The sequence below is a fragment of the Salmo salar genome, chromosome 15 (genome assembly GCF_965601325.2).
Source record: "Salmo salar chromosome 15, fSalSal1, whole genome shotgun sequence".
NCBI lineage: Eukaryota > Metazoa > Chordata > Actinopteri > Salmoniformes > Salmonidae > Salmo > Salmo salar.
In genome coordinates this window covers 100571188-100593407 of record NC_138305.1, presented here as the reverse complement: position 1 = coordinate 100593407, position 22220 = coordinate 100571188, and the positions used below count along the sequence as shown (strand labels likewise).

General features: G+C 42.6%; 1 protein-coding gene across 1 annotated transcript; it reads right to left on the bottom strand.

Annotated features, from left to right (window-relative positions):
• Positions 1-9906: 9906 nt before the first annotated feature.
• Positions 9907-16398, bottom strand: birc5b (baculoviral IAP repeat containing 5b). The gene is made up of 3 exons (XM_082961528.1): positions 16046-16398; positions 13484-13593; positions 9907-13262 (listed from the first exon to the last, which is right to left on the bottom strand). Exons 1-3 carry the CDS (start codon positions 16169-16171, stop codon positions 13115-13117), a joined length of 384 nt encoding a protein of 127 aa, XP_082817654.1. The 5' UTR covers positions 16172-16398; the 3' UTR covers positions 9907-13114.
• Between the last annotated feature and the right edge of the window lie 5822 nt (positions 16399-22220).

The following is a 22220-nucleotide window of genomic DNA, read 5'->3' as shown; positions in this document are numbered from 1 at the left end:
TAAACGGCATGATCATTACACAGGTGCACCTTGTACTGGGGACAATAAAAGGCCACTAAACTGTGCAGTTTTGTCACATAACACAACGCCATGGATGTCTCAAGTTTTGAAGGAGCATGCAATTGGCATGCTGACTGCAGGAATGTCCACCAGAGCCTCCAACATCTTTTTAGAGAATTTGGCAGTACGTCCAACCGGCTTCACAACCGCAGACCACGTGTATGGCGTCATGGGGGCGAGCAGTTTTCTGATGTCAACGTTGTGAACAGAGTGCCCCATGGTGGCGATGGGGTTATGGTGTGGGCAGGCCTAAGCTATGGACAACGAACACAATTGCATTTTATCAATGGTGTTAGTGTGGACACTATATAAATAATGTACATTGAATATGTATTGTACTTACCTGCAGTATAGTATGATTGCTATTAATGTGTGCATGGTTATTATTGGCATTGACCATGACCTTTCCCTTTGATGAGGTCATCACCCAGAGTCAGATCTGTACAACACTACTATCACATGTTGATTGGGCTGTATTGGTACTGTTTCTAGATGGCTGTATACCTTTAATTTCTTAGGTTGAAAATAAAGTAATATAGAAATGCTTGTGGGCATTCTTTGTCAAGTTACTACAAATGGCAATTTGAATGCACAGAGATACCGCGACGAGATCCTGAGGCCCATTGTCATCTACCACCATTACCTCATGTTTCAGCATGATGCCATGTCGCAAGGATCTGTACACAATTCCTGAAAGCTGAAAATGTCACTGATTGAGCATGTTTGGGATGCTCTAGACCAATGGGTACGACAGCGTGTTCCAGTAACTTCACACAGCCATTGAAGAGTTGGAAAACATTCCACAGGCCCAATCAACAGGCTGATCAACTATATGCGAAGGAGATGTGTCATGCTGCATGAGGCAAATATCTGTGACCAATATATGTATATCTGTATTCCCAGTCATGTGGAATCTGTAGATTAGGGCATAATAAATGTATTTCAATTGACTGAATTACTTAAATGAACTGTAACTTAGTAAAATATTTAAAATTGTTGCATGTTGCGTTTATATTTTTGTTCAGTATATTTACATACCTTTTGCAATTCCTCTGGGGCAGTTCATGGATTTATATCACAGTAAAGTGGCCAAAAGTATACAGAAGGGAGATTCAGCCTCGAGGCTTCTACATCTTACAGTAGAGGTAGAGCGCTTTCAAACAAAGGTGGCAGGAGTATTTTAGTATTCAGTTCTCTAAAGACACCACAACCTCTATCCCATCTCCCATCTGAGTGTCAGCACTGTTTCTGGGAGTCCTGAGAGAGGGAGGTGGGTGAGCGGTGGGAGGAGGTTCCATCTGCCATACTAGCAGTCCTAGGGGAGACGGGCATATCCCAAGGCGTTTTGGGAGAAAGGGAACAGGGAGTGAGAGAGAGAGAAGGGCCTGAATAGATTACACCCATCCACTAATCAAGGGCTGTAATCTGTGTGTTGCTCAAACAAAAACAGTGGTCTTTGGTGGAAAAAGTGCTCAATTGTCATACTTGAGTAAAAGTAAAGATGACTCAATTGAAAATGACTCAAGTAAAAGTCACCCAGTAAAATCTTGAGTAAAAGTCTAAAAGTATTTGGTTTTAATTATACTTAAGTATCAAAAGTAAATGTAATTGCTAAAATATACTTAATTATCAAAAGGATAAGTATAAAGCATTTCAAATTCCTTATATTAAGCAAACCAGAAAGCACAATTTTCTTGTTTAAAAAAAAGTATTTATTGATAGCCAGGGCCACGTTCCAACAGTCCGCCAGATCAGAGGCAGTAGGGATGACCAGGGATGTTCTCTTGATAAGTGTGTGAATTAGACACTTTTCCTGTCCTGCTATGCATATTAAATGTAATGAGTACTTTTGGGTGTGCAGGAAAATATATGGAGAAAAAAGTACTTTTCTTTAGGAATGTAGTGAAGTAAAAGTTGTAAAATATATAAGTAGTCAAGTAAAGTACAGATACCCCCCAAAAACAACTTAAGTAGTACTTTAAAGTATTCACCCCCCTTGGCATTTTTCCTATTTTGTTGCATTATAACCAGTAATTTAAATTGATTTTTAATTTGGATTTCATGTAATGGACATACACAAAATAGTCCAAATTGGTGAAGTGAAAAAAATAACTTGTTTCAAAAAATGATATATATATAAAAAAAATATGGAAAGTGGTGCGTGTATATGTATTCACCCCCTATATGTATTCACCCCCTTTGCTATGAAGCCCCTAAATAAGATCTGGTGCTGCCAATTACCTTCAGAAGTCACATAATTTGTTAAATAAAGTCCACCTGTGTGCAATCTAAGTGTCACATTATCTGTCACATGATCTCAGTATATATATATATATATACACACACACACACACACACACACACACACACACACACACACACACACACACACACACACACACACACACACACCTGTTCTGAAAGGCTCCAGAGTCTGCAACAACACCAAGCAAGGGGCGCCACCAAGTAAGCGGCACTATGAAGACCAAGGAGCTCTCCAAACAGGTCAGGGACATAGTTGTGGAAAAGTACAGATCAGGGTTGGGTTATAAAAAAATATCTGAAACTTTGAACATTCCACGGAGCACCATTAAATCCATTATTTAAAAAAAGTAAAGAATATGGCACCACAACAAACCTGCTAAGAGAGGGCTGCCCACCAAAACTCACAGACCAGGCAAGGAGGGCATTAATCAGAGAGGCAACAAAGAGACCAAAGCTGCAAAGCTCCACAACAGAGATTGGAGTATCTGTCCATAGGACCACTTTAAGCCGTTCAATCCACAGAGCTGGGCTTTACGGAAGAGTGGCCAGAAAAAAAGCCATTGCTTTAAGAAAAAAAAGCCATTGCTTTAAGAAAAAAAATAAGCAAACATGTTTGCCAAAAGGCATGTGGGAGACTCCCCAATCATTTGGAAGAAGGTACTCTGGTCAGATGAGACTAAAATTGAGCTTTTTGGCCATCAAGGGAAACGCTATGTCTGGCGCAAACCCAACACCTTTCATCACCCCGGAAGACCAACCCTACAGTGAAGGATTTTTTATTTTTTAAATCTTTATTTAACTCAGTTAAGAACAAATTCTTATTTTCAATGACAGCCTAGGAACAGTGGGTTAACTGCCTTGTTCAAGGGCAGAACGACAGATTTGTACCTTGTCAGCTCGGGGATTTGAACTTGCAACCTTTCGGTTACTAGTCCAATGCTCTAACCACTAGGCTACGCTGCCGCCGCATGGTGGTGACAGCATCATGCTGTGGGGATGTTTTTCCATCGGCAAGGACTGGGAAACTGGTCAGAATTGATGGATGGCACTAAATACAGGGAAATTCTTGAGGGAAACCTGTTTCAGTCTTCCAGAGATTTGAGACTGGGACGGAGGTTTACCTTCCAGCAGGACAATGACCCTAAGCATACTGCTCAAGCAACACATGGGTGGTTTAAGGGGAAACAGTTAAATGTCTTGGAATGGCCTAGTCAAAGCCCAGACCTCAATCCAATTGAGAATCTGTGGTTTGACTTAAAGATTGCTGTACACCAGCGGAACCCATCCAACTTGAAAGAGCTGGAGCAGGTTTGCCTTGAGGAATGGGCAAAAATCCCAGTGGCTAAATGTGCCAATCTTATAGAGACATACCCCAAGAGACTTGCAGCTGTAACTGCTGGAAAAGGTGGCTCTGCAAACTATTGACTTTTTGGGGGGGGGGGGGGGGGCTGAATAGCTATGCACGCTCAAGTTCATTTTTTTTGTCTTGTTTGTTTCACCAAAAATATTTAGCATCTTCAAAGTGTTGTGTAAATCAAATGATATAAACCCCCCAAAAATCTATTTTTTTCCAGGTTGTAAGGCAACAAAATAGGAAAAATGCCAAGGGTGGGTGAATACTTTCGCAAGCCACTGTACTTTACACCACTGACAGTGGTTAGGATTTGATCATTTTGTTGTGTAAAAACAGATGAAATTGATACTTATGTATAACAAAATTGTGAATTTATCAATGTGAAAAGAGGACCTATAGCTAGGTTTCCTTCCAATTGGTGACAAATTTTCATGTGAACATTAAAAAAAAATCTGCATAAAGAAAACATATTTCAACTCTACCGATAGTTGTCACAACTGTTGCTTTAAATATGTGAATATGCGAATGTGCTTATTCCGCTTTCACATGCTAGTCGGAACTAGGACATTTCCTACTTGCTGATTCATTGAACGTGGCACGTATATAACTAGAACCAGTTAGCAAGTCGGAAATGTCTGAGTTTCCTAGTTCCTACTAGCACCTGAATGCGGCATTATTCTGGTCTTGGCACACGCGCTCAAACCAATAGCTCGCAGATACAGATCGGGTAGGCTCGTCCGGTGGTTCCCAACGTTTTTCGGTTACTGTACCACCAACTGAATTTTGCTCTGCTCAGAGTACCCCCACATGTGCATTTTATCATTAAGCCTCATGAGTCTTCTCAAGTGCCCCGTGTGGCTAGGCCAAGTACCCCCAGGGGTCCTAGTACCCCTGGTCGGGAACCACTGGGAGATTATTATATGTACAAGAGCCAGAATATTTGTATTAGTCAAAAGGCAGCCAAGCATCGATCATCTTGTCACCAGAATAAGACCCTCGATATTTATTGGAAAGGAGCATCAAGATCACTTTCACCACCCTGTGAAGTTCATAATTCATGTAATCTATAGCCTAAAACCAGTGGTGTTAAGTAGTACTTTAAAGAATTTTTACTTAAGTAGTTTGAGGTATCTGTACTTGACTATTTATGTTTTCGACTACTTTTACTTCACTATATTCCTAAAGAAAATATTGTACTTTTTACTTCATACATCTTCCCTGACAGCCAAAAGTACTTGCTACATTTTGAATGCTTAGCAGGACAGGAATATTGTAAAATTCATGCACTCATCAAGAGAACACGTGGTCATCCCTTTTGCCTCTGGCGGACTAAACACAAATGCATCTTTTGTAATGTCTGAGCATTGTGCCCCTTACCACCTCATGCCATTTGCACACACTGTATGTAGACAATCTTTTTTTTCTACAAGCTCTCAAAGTCTCACTGAAGAATTAGACGTTCATCTACAGTTGAAGTCGGAAGTTTACATACAACTTAACCAAAACATTTTTTGGATTTTATTTCACCTTTATTTAACCAGGTAAGCTAGTTGAGAACAAGTTCTCATTTACAACTGTGACCTGGCCAAGATAAAGCAAAGCAGTGCGACAAAAACAACAACAGAGAGTCCGGGGTTAGGGTAGCAAGGAGGAAAGCATGGCCAGCCGTAGAGAAATGCTTATTGAAATGTTTGATTATCATGGATTTATCGGTGGTGACCGTGTTGTCTAGCCTCAGTGCAGTGGGCAGCTGGGAGGAGGTGCTCTTGTTCTCCATGGACTTTAGTGTCCCAAAACTTGAGTTAGAGCTACAGGATGCAAATTTCTGTTTGAAAAAGCTAGCCTTTGCTTTCCTGAACAGTTGCATATCGCAGGGACTGTTTGATGCTATTTCAGTCCACCACAGGATATTGTTTTTGTGCTGGTCAAGGGCAGTCATGTCTGGAGTGAACCAAGGGCTATATCTGTTCTTAGTTCTACATTTTTTTGAACGGGGCATGCTTATTTAAGATGGTGAGGAAATTACTTTTAAAGAATGACCAGGCATCCTCGACTGACGGGATGAGGTCAATATCCTTCTAGGATACCCGGGCCAGGTCGATTAAAAAGGCCTGCTCGCAGAAGTGTTTTAGGGAGCGTTTGACAGTGATGAAGGGTGGTCGTTTGACCGCGGACCCATAGCGGATGCAGGCAATGAGGCAGTGATCGCTGAGATCCTGATGGAAAACAGCAGAGGTATTTGGAGGGCAAGTTGGTCAGGATAATATCTATCAGGGTGCCCATGTTTACGGATTTAGGGTTGTACATGGTGGTTTCCTTGATAATTTGTGTGAGATTGAGGGCATCTAGCTTAGATTGTAGGACTGCTGGTGTGTTAAGCATATCCCAGTTTAGGTCACCTAACAAATACATTTAAACTCAGTTTCACAATTCCTGACATTTAATCCAAGTAAAAATCTTAGGTCAGTTAGGATCACCACTTTGTTTTAAGAATGTGAAATGTCAGAATAATAGTAGAGAGAATTATTTATTTCAGCTTTTATTTCTTTCATCACATTCCCAGTGGGTCAGAAGTTTACATACACTCAATTAGTATTTGGTAGCATTGACTTTAAATGGTTTAACTTGGGTCAAATGTTTCAGGTAGCCTTCCACAAGCTTCCCACAATAAGTTGGGTGAATTCTGACCCATTCCTCCTGACAGAGCTGGTGTAACTGAGTCAGGTTTGTAGACCTCCTTGCTTGCACACGCTTTTCAGTTCTGCCCACAAATGTTCTATAGGATTGAGGTCAGGGCTTTGTGATAGCCACTCCAATACCTTGACTTTGTTGTTTTTAAGCCATTTAGCCAGAACTTTGGAAGTGTGCTTGTGGTCATTGTCCATTTGCAAGACCCATTTGCGACCAAGTTTTAACTTCCTGACTGATGTCTTGAGATGTTGCTTCAATATATCCACATAATTTTCCTCCCTCATGATACCATCTATTTTGTGAAGAACACCAGTCCCTCCTGCAGCAAAGCACCCCCACAACATGATGCTGCCACCCCCGTGCTTCACGGTTGGGATGGTGTTCTTCGGCTTGCAAGCCTCCCCCTTTTTCCTCCAAACATAACAATGGTCATTATGGCCAAACAGTTCCATTTTTGTTTCATCAGACCAGAGGATATTTCTCCAAAAAGTACGATCTTTGTCCCCATGTGCAGTTTATGGCGGTTTTGGAGCAGTGGCTTCTTCTTCCTGAGCGGCCTTTCAGGTTGTGTCGATACAGGACTCGTTTTACTGTGGATATAGATACTTTTGTACCCGTTTCCTCCAGCATCTTCACAAGGTCATTTGCTGGTCTGGGATTGATTTTCACACCAAAGTACGTTAATCTCTAGGAGACAGAACGCGTCTCCTTCCTGACGGGTATGACGGCTGTGTGGTCCCATGGTATTTATACTTGCATACTATAGTTTGTACAGATGAACGTGGTACCTGGAAATTGCTCCAAAGGATGAACCAGACTTGTGGTCTACAATCTTTTTCTGAGGTCTTGGCTGATTTATTTTGATTTTCCCATGATGTCAAGCAATGAGGCACTGAGTTTGAAGGTAGGCCTTGAAATACATACACAGGTACACCTCCAATAGACTGACTGACATCATTTGAGTCAATCAAAAGCTTCTAAAGCCATGACATAATTTTCTAGAATGTTCCAAGCTGTTTAAAGGCACAGTCAACTTAGTGCATGTAAACATCTGACTCACTGCAATTGTGATACAGTGAATTATAAGTGAAATTATATGCCTGTAAACAATTGTTGGAAAAATGACTTGTGTCATGCACAAAGTAGATGTCGTAACCGACTTGACAAAACTGTAGTTTGTTAACAAGAAATTTGTGGAGTGGTTTTAATGACTCCACTTACGTTGTATGTAAACTTCCAACTTCAACTGTATGTTCTCCAAACATCACATTTCGGAGTGTTTTTGTTGCTCTTGCTGTTCTGTATCATTCCAGTTACCCAAACATCAAGTTAAAGGTTAAGTGTAGGCACTTATTCCAAATGTTTAAGGTAAGGGTTAAGGTTTGGGATAGGGTTAAAAAAATTTGTTTTTAAGTGTCCAAGTCTAGGATCAAGCACAACTTTATGATCCAGTCAAAGGGTTTCCACCCCTCCACAACACCTACTTGATGGGAATCGCACTCACTGTTGGCCCTGATAGCTGGTTTTGAAGGCATTCCCAGTAGTCTTCAGGAAGTGAATAGACATCCAATTTGGATGTCAATCTTAAATGACCTGGCTGGGTTTTGATGTTGGGGAGCCTGACTAAAGTCTGGAGGGAAGCCTTGTGAGTTGGTAAAGATGTACAGGCCCAGGAATGAGGTGCTTAACCACTGGGCAAAAACTTGATGAATCAACATTTATTTTTTTTACTTGGAAACAATGTGATTACATTGAATCAACATGGAACACGAATTAGATTTGCAAAAATTAATCAATGTGGTATTTCTTTCACCCAACTAACCTAATTCCAATGACATAAAATTCACATTGAATATATGTTAGTTGACACCTCAAATCAAAACTAGACATTGAACCGACTTCTGTGCCCAGTGGGTAATGGAGGACTAATCCTCCTGATAAGGAACTTCAGCATAGTGGATTAAACACCTCTAGTCTAACTATTGTTTGGGCCTGTGCTTCCAGAGCCCCTCATTTCATTGTTCAGTTCGCCTCATCACCTTCGCATACACAGTCAATATTAAACTTGGCTAATGTGCTCTAGAGGCAGCTGCATGGAGAGGTCTGGGGCAGCATCCCAAATTGTACCCTACTCCCTATGTAGGGCACTACTTTTGAACAGGGCTCTGGTAAAAACTAGTGCACTATATAGGGATTAGAGTGCCATTTGGGATACAGCCCTGATGATTAACATGATACAGCCGACAGAGGGTATAATAACATTACAAATAAATCAGGTGGTTGGGAGATTCAGTGCGACCTGGAGGGCAGAAAGGGATTTTGTAAGAGAGTTTGGGAAAAGGGGTATAATTTCATTATTTATAGGAGACCCCCAAAGGAACCATTGAAAGTGTCCATCAATTTAGAATGATTTATTCTCACAAAAGTTTGTTTTTACAATTGAATGATCTGAAATACAAATTTTAGGGTCTTCGAATAAGGATATAGCAGTAGGCCTACAGCCCTGGACACACAGAAGGGTGCTGAGGAGAGGACAGCTTCTAAAATTGCCTGGAGTGTAGTGAATTAAAAGCATGTTAATCTTTTATTTGAGGAGTTCGATTGCATGCAATTATTCCCTTTCCAGCCATTACTATGAGCCCGTTCTGCCCAATTAACGTTCCATCAACGTCCTGTGCGACAGGTTTTACGTTTTGCTTCCCCAGTGCCAACTAATCCCTGTAAACGGTTTGAGACAAGTGTGTCGTCTGCTGGCCAGACTCGGCTTTATCTGCGCTATCATCTCGTCGACCGCAGTTGGCCCTGTGCAAGGCTCACACATAAAAAAACGGAACACAGAAATTGATTTCAGAATTAAGTAAAATACGTTTTTAATGCTGAATTACAACTTTGTTAACGGTATAACACACCTACAGTTAAGCACGCCCCTAGGTGGTCGATTTTCTTAATTCTGCACATTCAGCTCGTGCATATTCAATCTGCTAAAAGCGCCAGAAGTGCCGTTGGTCTCGCAGCAAGGGTCGTATGTCGTCATTGTTCTTGCACTCGAAGCACATAAACGGTGATTTCAAGGCCTATTGAGCACGCGATGGATTGTTCCTAAAATCCATTGAGGTGGAGGGCATCGATTATTCGGAGAGGGTGCGGTGCAACAGTAGTACATCTCTGGATGAGTCGGCGGTTCTCTGTGGTGCAAAAAGTACTGTAGTAATACAGCCGAGAATTAATTAGAAAGGCTATATTTTGCCAACACAAACATACCTGTATTATTAGAGAATGTGGCTGCAGCAGTTAACTTTAGGGTATGCGTCATTTTATTAGGCTAGTAGTCTTACAGGTTATCGCATTGTAAAACACAAAATGCATAGAAGCTGCAGATAATACTAGGCCATTGCTGACGAAGTCTTGTTCTGTTAGGATTTAGGACTTCAAAAGTGTTTCAAGATGTAGGCTAATACAGAGACACGTTCCACTATATTGTGAGATCACATGGAGAGAAAAACAGTCTGTAGCAACTGGATAAAGTGATATTAAGGAGCTCAGTGGCTGTGTGTTGCATTAGACATTACTCCACTACAGAAAGGCAGTGGGACAGCATTAATACCCTCCTCCCCTTACACATACTACAGTCACACCTACAGCATCCCCTGCTGCCGTGACAACCAACTGCCAATTCAGCTACAACCGTTTCCTCTCCAGGAACACTTAAGCTCCCTGTGCACACTTCGTGTCCTGCATCTCAGCACACCCCTATCCAAGTGACATGGACACCCCTCACCCTGCTGAACACACCCCGATAAGTGACAGATGTTACTAGAGCAACAGTTGGTGTTGAGGGAGGGGCTTGGGCCATCTGTCCAGGGTCAAGGTTTGAAAATAAACTATGGTTGTCTCACATTCAGGAAAACTCAACAGCAAGTACTTTGGGGGAGGAAAGTAGGAAAAATAATCCACATTGTTATTCTGTTGGCTGCGCAATCTGTGCCTTTAAAATAAAAAAATAAATAAAAAAAAGATATTGCCCCTGGGGCGTTAGGGTCCAGAAAGTGTCTCAGTAGCTGTGTGGATCTAGGATCAGATCAAAGCTGTCTACAATCTTCCCATTATAATCAAAAAGGCAAAATGTCTAAATGCAACACACAGCAAACGAGATGCTTTTATGAATGTGGGCTAGAGAACAGTTTAGTCATTTAGCAGACGCTCTTATCCAGAGCGACTTACAGTAGTGAATGCATACATTTCATGCCTTTATTTATTTTTTGTACTGGCCCCCCGTGGGAATCGAACCCACAACCCTGGCGTTGCACACACACCATGCTGGCATTGCAAACACCATGCTCTACCAACTGAGCCTACATGTCTAACAATGTTGGAAAACAGCAATGGTGTAAAGTAAAAGTACTTTCATCATTTTCCATTAAAAAAAAAAAAAAGGTATGTTTACTTTTACTCAAGTATGACAAATCGGGTACTTTTCCCCCGTCACTGGAAAACAGGGCTACATACAACCAGTGTGAAGGCACCACCTTGTGGTAAAATGCAATTCTGCATTCAAATAGTTCTAAAACACAGTAGAAAATAGAAGAGCTTTATTCACTAAAATATTTACAGATAAAACAAAGGCTAAAATATACAACTACATTACAGATTCCGAATCAAACAGCATCCTCATGTAATTAACTGTTTTCTCCACCTCATCTCGAAAATTGGCGATCTTCAAATGGATAGTCTTCCTCTACAATAGTAGAAATGACAATAGCTTAGGCCTACATTAGTAAACTGAAAACAACCCTACAGCAAGTATCAACTATAGCTCGTAAACCTAAAGAATATCAGAACATTCAGTAAAAGCCTGAGTCTACATAGAACTTCCAAGGGCAATGTACTCTACATCATGCATTTGCCTTGAATGAGATACAGGTAACTGCCAAAATAAAAAGGAAACACCAAAAAAGTGTTTTAAAATTGGGGGTTTGGCCAGCACGAGCAAGAACAGCTTCAACGCACCTTGGCATAGATCTTACAAGTGTCTGGAACTTTATTGGAGGGATGCGACACCATTCTTCCATGATAAATTACATAATTTGGTGTTTTGTTGGTGGAAAACGCGATCTCAGGGGCAGCTCCAGAATCTCCCATACGCATTCAATTAGAGTTGAGATCTGGTGACAGACAGCCATGGCATATGGTTTACATCGTTTTAATGCACATCAAACCGTTCAGTGACCACTCGTGCCTTGTATTGTCATCCTACGGGGGCTTAGCCATGGAAGCCAAGATAATGGCCTGCCCAGCATTTTTATGTGACCCTAAGCATGATGGGATGTTACTTGCCTAATTAAGTCAGGAACCACAACTGTATCCCTCATTTCCTGCAGTTTCTATTATTTTGGCAGTTACCTGTATATGATGTTTATTCTTAATACAGAAGTATGGTGTGTCCAAGACAAATGTTCTCATTGGAACAATAAAAAAGGTCACAAACTCAGCAAAAAAAGAAACGTCCATTTCAGTACCCTGTCTTTCAAAGATGATTTTTACGAACTCAAATAACTTCATTGTAAAGGGTTTAAACACGGTTTCCTATGCTTGTTCAATGAACCAAACAATGAATGAACATGCAGTCGTTAAGAGACTAACAGCTTATAGACAGGCAATTACGGTCACAGTTAAGAAAAACTAAAGAGGCCTTTCGACTGACTCTGAAAAACACCAAAAGACAGATGCCCAGGGTCCCTGCTCATCTGCGTGAATGTGCCTTAGGCATGCTGCAAGGAGGCATGAGGACTGCAGATGTGGCCAGCGCAATAAGTTGCAATGTCTGTACTGCAAGATGACTAAGATGGCGCGACAGGGAGACAGGATGGACATGTGATAGTCCTCACAGTAGCAGACCACGTGTAACACCTGCACAGGATCGGTACATCCGATCATCACACCTGCGGGACAGGTACAGGATGGCAACAAACTGTCCGAGTTACACCAGGAACACACAATCCCTCCATCAGTGTTCAGGCTGTCCGCAATTGGCTGAGGTGAGGCTGGACTGAGGCAGGTCCTCACCGGCAACAACGTCGCCTATGGGCACAAACCCACTGTCGCTGGACCAGACAGGACTGGCAAAAAGTGCACTTCACTGATGAGTCGCGGTTTTGTCTCACCAGGGGTGATGGTCGGATTCAAGTTTATCGTTGAAGGGATGAGCGTTACGCCGAGGCCTGTACTCTGGAGCAGGATCGATTTGGAGGTGGAGGGTCCGTCATGGTCTGGGGCGGTGTGTCACAGCATCATCGGACTAAGCTTGTTGTCATTGCAGGCAATCTCAACGCTGTGCGTTAGAGGGAAGACATCCTCCCTCATGTGGTACCCTTTCCGCAGGCTCATCCTGACATGACCCTTTAGCATGACAATGCCACCAGCCATAGTGCTTGTTCTGCCATGGCCAGCGAAGAGCCCGGATCTCAATCCCATTGAGCATGTCTGGGACCTGTTGGATCGGAGGGTGAGGGATAGGGCCATTCCCACCAAGAAATGTCTGGGACCTTGCAGGTGCCTTGGTGGAAGTGTAACATCCCATAGCAAGAACTGGCAAATCTGGTGCAGTCCATGAAGAGGAGATGCACTGCAGTACTTAATGCAGCTGGTGGCCACACCAGATACTGACTTTTGAAATATTTACACATGTGAAGTTTGCTGAAAATAAACGCAGTTGACAGTGAGAGGACGTTTCTTTTTTTGCTGAGTTTATATACATATATAGGGTTGGTGACATACAATGTAGATACGCAGTCTCTCCTGCTCCAGGTGATAAAACTCAGCCACAGTCAGCTCCCCAAAGTCTTTCTTCATGGCCAGGAAGCCACAGTTAGGAGACCGTTTGATATGCTCAGACCTACAGACAACAGAGGACAGACAAGACAGAGACATGTAGGTCATTAAGACTTATGACAACTGAAAGGCTTTGCTGATAATACAAAATGTCAAATGGTACAGCGTTTCTACTGAACGATAATGGTATTGAATCCAATGTGAATGGTGAGGAGGACTTGGTTTCTTAAACAAGTCAGGCAGAGCTTTCTGACCAGTAATAACTAGTGTAAGGGCCAAATTCACCAGGGGTTGTCCTCAGGCTCCCAGCCCTCCAGCTCTCTGAGACAGAAGAAGCAGCAGGCCACATCAGGCTCGTTGACACTGGGGCAGTGGACAAACCCTGCCGTCGCCATCTGCAAATACAGGTAACATGTTCAGAAGGAGCATCAACCTTTAACACACTGTTAAGTCACAATGGGGCAGTGGACAAACCATGCCTTTTTCCATCTGTAAATAGACACTGTCAAGTCACAAATAAATGAATAAATAAATAACATAGGCCTATAGTCTGATGTCCATCAGGTGTGTATCAATGACGGGTAGGAGGCAAAAATTTGAGCCCGATTTGTCCTGGTCAGGGAAAATTCCTGGAGATAAGGACATAAGCATCAGGCTGCGTGATGGAGTTGTCTGGCTGTTTGAGGGTTCGCTGTAGGTACCTTAACTGGCAACATGGTGCAGCCAGTGAATGTGTACCAGATGAAATCAGCCAATGCACCATTCTACTAGTAGACATTGATGTGGTCAGGGTTAAGCGTAGGTGACGTCACATGGTAGGCCAATCTCAATACAGACAACTTTAGCATTTAAACTACTTCTTAGCTAAACCTACCCCTAGGCTAACTAACATTAGCCACCTAGCAGTGCTCAATTCACATTTTTCATTGATGCTCTCAATTTAAGTATAGGAGAATCCATTTTTTATATTAAAGATATGGAGACTTAGGCCCAGTATAGGCTACTTCTGAAGCACATGCTGTGCCCTAGAAACTCCTATGGAAACATTTTAAATACATTCATTATGAGTGTTGATACAAATACCTGTCATTGAAATTAGTCATTTGTGAAATATTATGTTCCTACATTGTGTAAAAGCATTATTTTCCTATTGAGTGTAATGCATAAATGGTACACCGTCTATAAATACATCAGGTTTGTGATGACTTAAAAAAATCCAGATAGTTGTAATATAGTCACAGTGCTCACAAAACATTCCTGTATGCACAGCAGACACTGGGCCAGTTGTGCACCGCCCTACGGGACTCCCAATCACTGCCAGTTGTGATACAACCTGGAATCGAACCATGGTCTGTATTGACATCTCTAGCAATGAGAAGCAGTGCCTTAGACCACCTAGCTAACTTAAGCAACAAATTGGAATTCGTAACATATTATGAATTACAATTCGTAACACACGAAATGGATGACAGCGGCAACAAATGAATACATATCAAATTGAAACGCATCATACTAAATGAGGGAGACAGATTTAAGTTTACCATGTTACGTCTACCCGAGTCTAGGTTGGATGTGTGGCTGTTTGAGAGCTAAGCAACGTGGTAGCATTGTAGGGGCCTGACTATGTGGTGTGGCTGTGTCAGGGTGAAGTAACATGGCAGGGAGCTGTCACCACACAGTTTATCACCAGAAGCAGAGGGAGGGGTAAGGGTCAAGGGAGGACTGAAGAAAATGCACCAGACAAAACAAAATCTAGCACCTGCTTAACAGTAAATCTCCACGTCACATTGGACACATACATCCCCTGGACGGCCAGGAAGGGCTCAAATGCAATCACAGCAGTTTACGCAAAAGCCTTAATGTGTAACCGCTTTAATAAAAGTCCAACATATATCATCCAATGGAAAAGTCCAAAGTGTAACTAGGATCTGTCTTGGGCAATTCTGTGTGTGACAGAATTGCCCAAGACTGGTCCAGTTATGATTCAAAGCTAGGGGCATCATGAGTAGGTTGTTGGATCATAATCAACCTGCACAATCAGGGACTTATTGAAGAGGGTCAGGGTGTTATCTATGTAGCTGTCAGAAGGCCGATTCGTGTCTACGTAAAAAAAAAAAATATACAGGATTATTTCTCTCCTGTAGAAAATAAGTGCTTGCCCTATATTATATGACCTCTCTCCCTGCCCGTCATTTCCCAGTTAGGTCTGGTCAGAATGACATTCATTGAAATGTAAGGTATCAGGTGACCCTACTCCAGTCAGACGCTAACGGCTTTAGCGCCTATTGGCGAGGGTGTTTTGGTAAGCGCCCTGACGCTTGCTCTAAAATTAACACTGCAGTACGGTTTTGGAAACAGTGAGAAATATATATTTAAAAAAATAGAAATACTACACACCTTTATAGGGTTAGTGTTCCCACAAGGCCACATCTCCATGTTATATTGCTTATTTACAGAAGACATAGGTGGCTACCTGTGCTAACGAGCCATCTAGCATGCTCCGAACACCTGTTTGTAATCTTAACTAGGGAGGAAGTTCAGTTTCGCAACTGGAGGCACACAGCTTGTGGAGTTGTGCAAAATTGCTGCAAGAAGTGGGTCTTTATTTGAAAGATATGAAATGGGCATATCAGCATATGTTTCAAAAACCAGTTTGAAATCAATGATTGACATTTCTAAACATTAAAACACGGCGTTGGAATTGTAGTTCACATGGAGGCAACAGCGAGGAAATGTAACTACTGAACACCCCACATACAGAGAAAGGTTTGAGAGCTACAGGTGACTCCAGCATCCTCACTGACAGGAAACATTGTGCGATACTGAATGGTGGTTTCTTCATCTTACCATTTCAGGTGTGCATTGACATTCCTCACGAAAAGGCCAATCGGCAAAGCTCTGGAGTCGCATATCATAACTGTACATCTTGTTGTAGGAGTAAAACCGCGCACTCAACTCGTTTAGACTGGTCATAGCCTCGAGGAAGGGAAGCAACCTTTTCGGCTTGAGAATGATGTTGGATATATACAGGTGTGGCCCACAAGACACTGATTGTGGGCAACAGGGGATTCCAAATGTTGAAGGTCAGGGTGTTTTGTAGGTTTTAGTTACGGACGCTACTTTTCACTCATTAGCTGAGACTATTCCTTGTACTCCTAGGTTAAAACTGCAAAAATATTGAGGCCAAAAAATACACAGGTGAAAGCCTAGAAGTAGTGAATTACTTCAATCATGTGACTTGGAACTGTGAGCTTATTGGTCCGTTTGAAATAATTGTTTGTGTACTCTGATTGATTTCAGGTAGGACACTGAATGCTGTGCACCTCCACCTGGGTCTTTACTAGTTAAAGAGAAAATCCACTCAAAATACTGTCTTTTGTTATGTTTTTCATTAGTCCACTGTTGATGCATGTCAGCAGTCAATTTTTTAAGATATTGTACTTCATAAAGCAAAGTGTCACCGGCCACATCATGATGATGATGCACAGCCACAAAGTCATAATAATGGCTAAACCCCACCCATTTCTACAATTTATCTTCCTAAAATTAGATTTAAACCTAACCAAACTATTAAACTTATGCCTAACCCAAACCATAAATTAAGACCAAAAAGCATTTTTTGGGGGCCATTATTGACTTTGTACTGTGGAATCTAACTTTGTGGCTGTGTTATCTAGTCGAAACACCCCCACCTGTTTCCTACAAAATTGTGGCGCATTCCCTGTTCTACACACTCATAAACTGAAAACATAACTTGTATACAATTAATTGGTTAGAGAGAGGTCTCAAATATCTCTTTCATTTTTTAGAATCGTGGCAAAGTTGGTTCCTGTGTCAGTCACATCTTTAGCCACCTTCCTGTGAGTCAAACAAAAACACCCTAATAAATGGTTAACAAATATTGCCTCCCACAATGCAGGTGATGGCTGAATGGTGCAGGTGATGGCTGAATGGTGCAGGTGATGGCTGAATGGTGCAGGTGATGGCTGAATGGTGCAGGTGATGGCTGAATCGGTGCAGTTGGTGAGAAGCAACTGCAGTGACTTGAAGGCGACTTCATAAAAACCTGCATGTCCTTTGATCACATGATGTTTGTAAAGTTCATGCAGTCGACATGTTGGGCCATTTCTTTAACCATAATACAACAAACTTTGAAAGACGGTGACCAACGATGGACTTGACAAAAGTGATCCACTCGAACGTACTTATTGTGGCCAAATTAGGTCTATAGAGCTAGGGAGGAGTCTGGCTAACAGTCGTATATAATGAGGAGATGGTTTTGTATCCACCATAGCAAAGGGAGTTTTTGTCCCAAATGCGGGAAGGCAGGCAGTCTGCTTATCGGTCTGCTCATTAAAGAGCGACTGCCCCTAAAAAGCAACTTCTCGTTTTGAAAACGGCCTATGTAGCATCGATTCTAGTGTCAAAATTGACTACAAAGTTTAAATAGGATAATTTTGGTCATAAAGTCAGTCTCGCCCAAAACAGAGATTTGTGAGATGATAGGAAAAAATGGTATGTAACAGAATAAAGGTTACCCTAATGGTTTTAATGATAGGAAAAAATGGTAACAGTTTTCCTTGGGTTGGGTGTATTTCACACCTGCCCACAGCTCCAAAATAATCATCAATTCGGAGCGCAGCTACACACTACCCAATCATAATGCCATTGGTCAATTTGTTTTTAACATTCGATATCCATATGGGGCTAGTTAGAGACCATCAGTAAATTACACAATGTACGTGGGACAATATCATTTATTTTCAATAGTTTTAAATTTAAATGACATAATAAAAAAGTCAAACTATATTGAAATTGCAGAAATCCATATACATATTTTTTTTATAATTTATTGAGACAACTAAAAGATGTGCAACATGAAAGTATTGTCCCATAGATTTTTTATTTATCTAGGCAAGTCAGTTGAGAACAAATTATTATTTTACAATGATGGCCTACCCTGGCCACACCCTCCCCTAACCCGGACAACCCTATAGGACTCCTGATCACGGCCGGTTGTGATACAGCCCATGATCGAACCAGGGTCTGTAGTGACACCCCTAGCACAGAGATGCAGTGCCTTAGACTGCTGCGCCACTCAGGAGCCTTATTGACAGTCCCTAACTAGCCCCAGAGATAGACTATCCAATGTCAAACCAACCACAGTCACACACCAGCCTGCTGAAGCTAATTATTGAATGAAGTTGGCTAGCACCAGAGAGGAAGAGGAAGAGAGAGGCCAAACTCGGCAGAAAATCTGTCTCCCTCCAGCAGATGGTGTTTTTTCATTGTTTCACCCACCAAGCAAGGAGTTTTGTATGGAGGTCAAAGAAAGAATGTCAAATTTTGTCAATAAATTTGTGTTATGGCTTATTTGCTACGTGAGGTTTATTTGGTTGAATATACATTTCATATTGCTTAAGTTGTTAGGAGTGTACTGATATAAGTAGGACACGTGACATCCCGGCAACTTTGAGAAAAAAACCTTTATATCGGAGTTGTCTCAAGATGGCTCTGCATATTCATGGCATGAGGTTAGTAGCATAGCATCTCTCTCCATTGAATACAGGCGGTTGACGTCAACAACCCTCAACAAATATTTTAAAAAGGGTTACAATAATGAGATGTATCCACCAATTCAAAGAAAGGATAGGCGGGAGCTAGACAGCCCGCTGTGCTGCTTTGTGGACAACGACTCCCATTGTTAGGGTGGGGGAAAAAAGTACAGTGGGGGAAAAAAGTATTTGATCCCCTGCTGATTTTGTACGTTTGCCCACTTAAAGAAATGATCAGTCTATAATTTTAATAGTAGGTTTATTTGAACAGTGAGAGACAGAATAACAACAAAAAAATCCAGAAAAACGCATGTCAAAAATGTTATAAAATGATTTGCATTTTAATGGGGGAAATAAGCATTACCGCTGCATATATTAATGAACAAAACAAAAAACAAGGAAGTTCAGTCCCCCTTTAAGCAGACCGATAAGCAGAATCTGTGTATTCCTGAGTGGACAGATTTTGAGAGAATGAACGCTCTCGCTTCGCCTCTTCCTCTCTGCTGACATCGAACTCAAAGTCACGTGAGTCGAGTCAGCCAGGGGATAGCCTAACGCTTCGATCACACCGACAGCGTCATTTCATTTTGGTACACCAGAATTACATTAATTTCCAATGAAAGCCTGCGTTTGCCTTTCAGAATTGCATTGCAGAGGCAGTTGCAGTGCGTTCTGTTTGGTGTATATGTTGGATTTATCGAACGTATGGGTCAAACTGTATGCGTCGACGGCTTGACAGAAATGGTAGCGGAAGGTGAATGTTGAACTTTTGGTGCATACATATCCAGATGATGCTGCGGACCATTTAGCGCAAATCACTATTGGTGTGATCAAGGCTTAAATGTAGTCAAGCTCTGTAGCACCCTCGACCAGCAGAGCTAGCCTAAACGTTGAGGTGCAATGGAGGTATGTAGGCTAAAGGTTGTTTCATACACATTTTCATAATGATCATCACTGATAACGCCACATATGGACTATTCAATATTCTAATGCTAAATTGGCTAAAAACACATGATCCTCTCGTTCCATGCAGTAGGCCTAGGCTCTGAATGGGTAAATTCAGCTAATAAGGTACATGCTTATTTTTGGAACAATGGTCATATGGGGCTCCAAGCAATGCAATGGCTCTGAATAGGAAAATGAAAGATGCTGCTCCCTCTTTTGGACAGCACAGGTAAGTACTAGTGAGCCTGTACCAATACTGTAGCAGCCAACTGACTTGAATCTTGAATAAGGCATTTGTCCCCATTCATAAACACATGAAACCACATTTCCACATGTCCATAGGACATCCATTGCTAAGAAGGGATACATGATAGCCACCTTTTTGGAACAATGTATTTTCCTCACAGCCTGGTGCACTATTCAAAAAGGAATACGGACTGATGAAATAAAGGCAGGCGTTCTCCAATAGTAGCCTACATCATAGAAACTCAACCCCAGTTGAGTGATTTTATTATACTATATTTATCATAGTCTGCCCTATAAACACACACATAAACAGATGACATTGAGGGGTTGATGAAACAGATGAATCCTATTCCCGACTTTCACATGATCACAATAGTTATTGTGAAAACCTGCATTTTCAGAGATTCACAGAATTGTGTTATGGTATGTACTTCAGTCAGAATCAACATTTGAAACAAGAGCTCAGAAACGTCACGAGACAGGTTACCCGCCCACCGTCTTAAGATGTATCCTATCTTCCTAGTCAGTTTAACTGGGGGTGCACATAAAACGTAACGTTATAGGGATAGGGTTAAAGGTCAGAGAAATGGCACTCAGCTTTAACGGTTTGTGGTATGAACGGTTTATTACTGAGAGGTAAGGACAGTTGTAGCCCCTGTGTCTCTACTGTAACACTATCCCCCGACTCTCGGCTGGTGAAAAGTGCTTACTGCTTCAAATGGTCTGCCCCTCTGCCCCTCTGCTGGACGGAGACAACCTGGGCCCTTCCCCCTCTGAATCTCTGCTGGACAGAGACAACCTGGGCCCTTCCCCCTCATCCCCTCTGCTGGATGGAGACAACCTGGGCCCTTCCCCCTCATCCCCTCTGCTGGACGGAGACAACCTGGGCCCTTCCCCCTCTGAATCTCTGCTGGACAGAGACAACCTGGGCCCTTCCCCCTCATCCCCTCTGCTGGATGGAGACAACCTGGGCCCTTCCCCCTCATCCCCTCTGCTGGATGGAGACAACCTGGGCCCTTCCCCCTCATCCCCTCTGCTGGATGGAGACAACCTGGGCCCTTCCCCCTCTGAATCTCTGCTGGACAGAGACAACCTGGGCCCTTCCCCCTCCTCCCCTCTGCTGGATGGAGACAACCTGGGCCCTTCCCCCTCCTCCCCTCTGCTGGATGGAGACAACCTGGGCCCTTCCCCCTCTGAATCTCTGCTGGACAGAGACAACCTGGGCCCTTCCCCCTCTGAATCTCTGCTGGATGGAGACAACCTGGGCCCTTCCCCCTCCTCCCCTCTGCTGGATGGAGACAACATGGGCCCTTCCCCCTCTGAATCTCTGCTGGACAGAGACAACTTGGGCCCTTCCCCCTCCTCCCCTCTGCTGGGGGGAGACAACCTGGGCCCTTCCCCCTCCTCCCCTCTGCTGGACAGAGACAACCTGGGCCCTCCCCCCTTTGCCCCTCTGCTGGACGGAGACAACCTGGGCCCCTCCCCCTTTGCTGGACGGAGACAACCTGGTCCCTTCCCCCTCTGCCCCACTGCTGGCCGGATGCAACCTGGGCCCCTTGGATAGAGCAGTGTTTTCCAATCCTGGTCCTGGGGACCCAAAGAGGTGGTCATTTTTGTTTTTGCCCTTGCACTCACACACCTGGGGTGTATCACTAGAGAACCAAACAGAACCAAACGGAAGCAACTGAAGCAAATGGAATGAAACGGGGAGGGACCTACCTGATTTTGTCCAACGGTTTCCGTTGCGAAAATGTTTTGTAACTGTTTGGTACAGTCTTCTTCTAATGAATACATTAGAGTTTTGATGATGAGTTGATTAGTTTAATCAAGTGTGTGAGTGCTAGAGAAAAAACTAAAAAGCGCACCCCTTTGGCTCCCCAGGAACAGGAAAACACTGGGGTAGAGGACTGGTGTGAGAATGCACCACTAAAAGCCTGATAAAATCCGCCCCAAAATAATTTGTGACATGCGCCCAATACAAAAGGTGTAGACTACTGTGAAATGCTTACTTCCGAGCCCTTTCCCAACAATGTAGAGTTAAAAAGTAAGAACATTTGCTGAATAAAAAAAGGAAATAATAACACAATAAAATAACATTAACAAAGCTACATACAAGAAGTACTGAGTCAATGTGCATGGGTACGAGATTGTTGAGGTAATTGAGGTAATATGTACATGTCTTTACGGGTAAAAGTGACTAGGCAATCAAGATAGATAATAAACAGAGTAGCAGTAGTGTGTGTGTGTGTGTGTGTGTGTATGTGTGTGGGTAAAGT

Excerpts from the sequence above, each read along its gene's own strand:
- birc5b (XM_082961528.1), bottom strand. The coding sequence starts at position 16,171 with ATGACCAGTCTAAACGAGTTGAGTGCGCGGTTTTACTCCTACAACAAG. Across the intron at positions 13,594-16,045 it reads GTCAATGCACACCTGAAATG|ATGGCGACGGCAGGGTTTGT; the intron begins GTAAGATGAAGA and ends CTGTATTTGCAG. Across the intron at positions 13,263-13,483 it reads GAGCCTGAGGACAACCCCTG|GTCTGAGCATATCAAACGGT; the intron begins GTGAATTTGGCC and ends TGTTGTCTGTAG.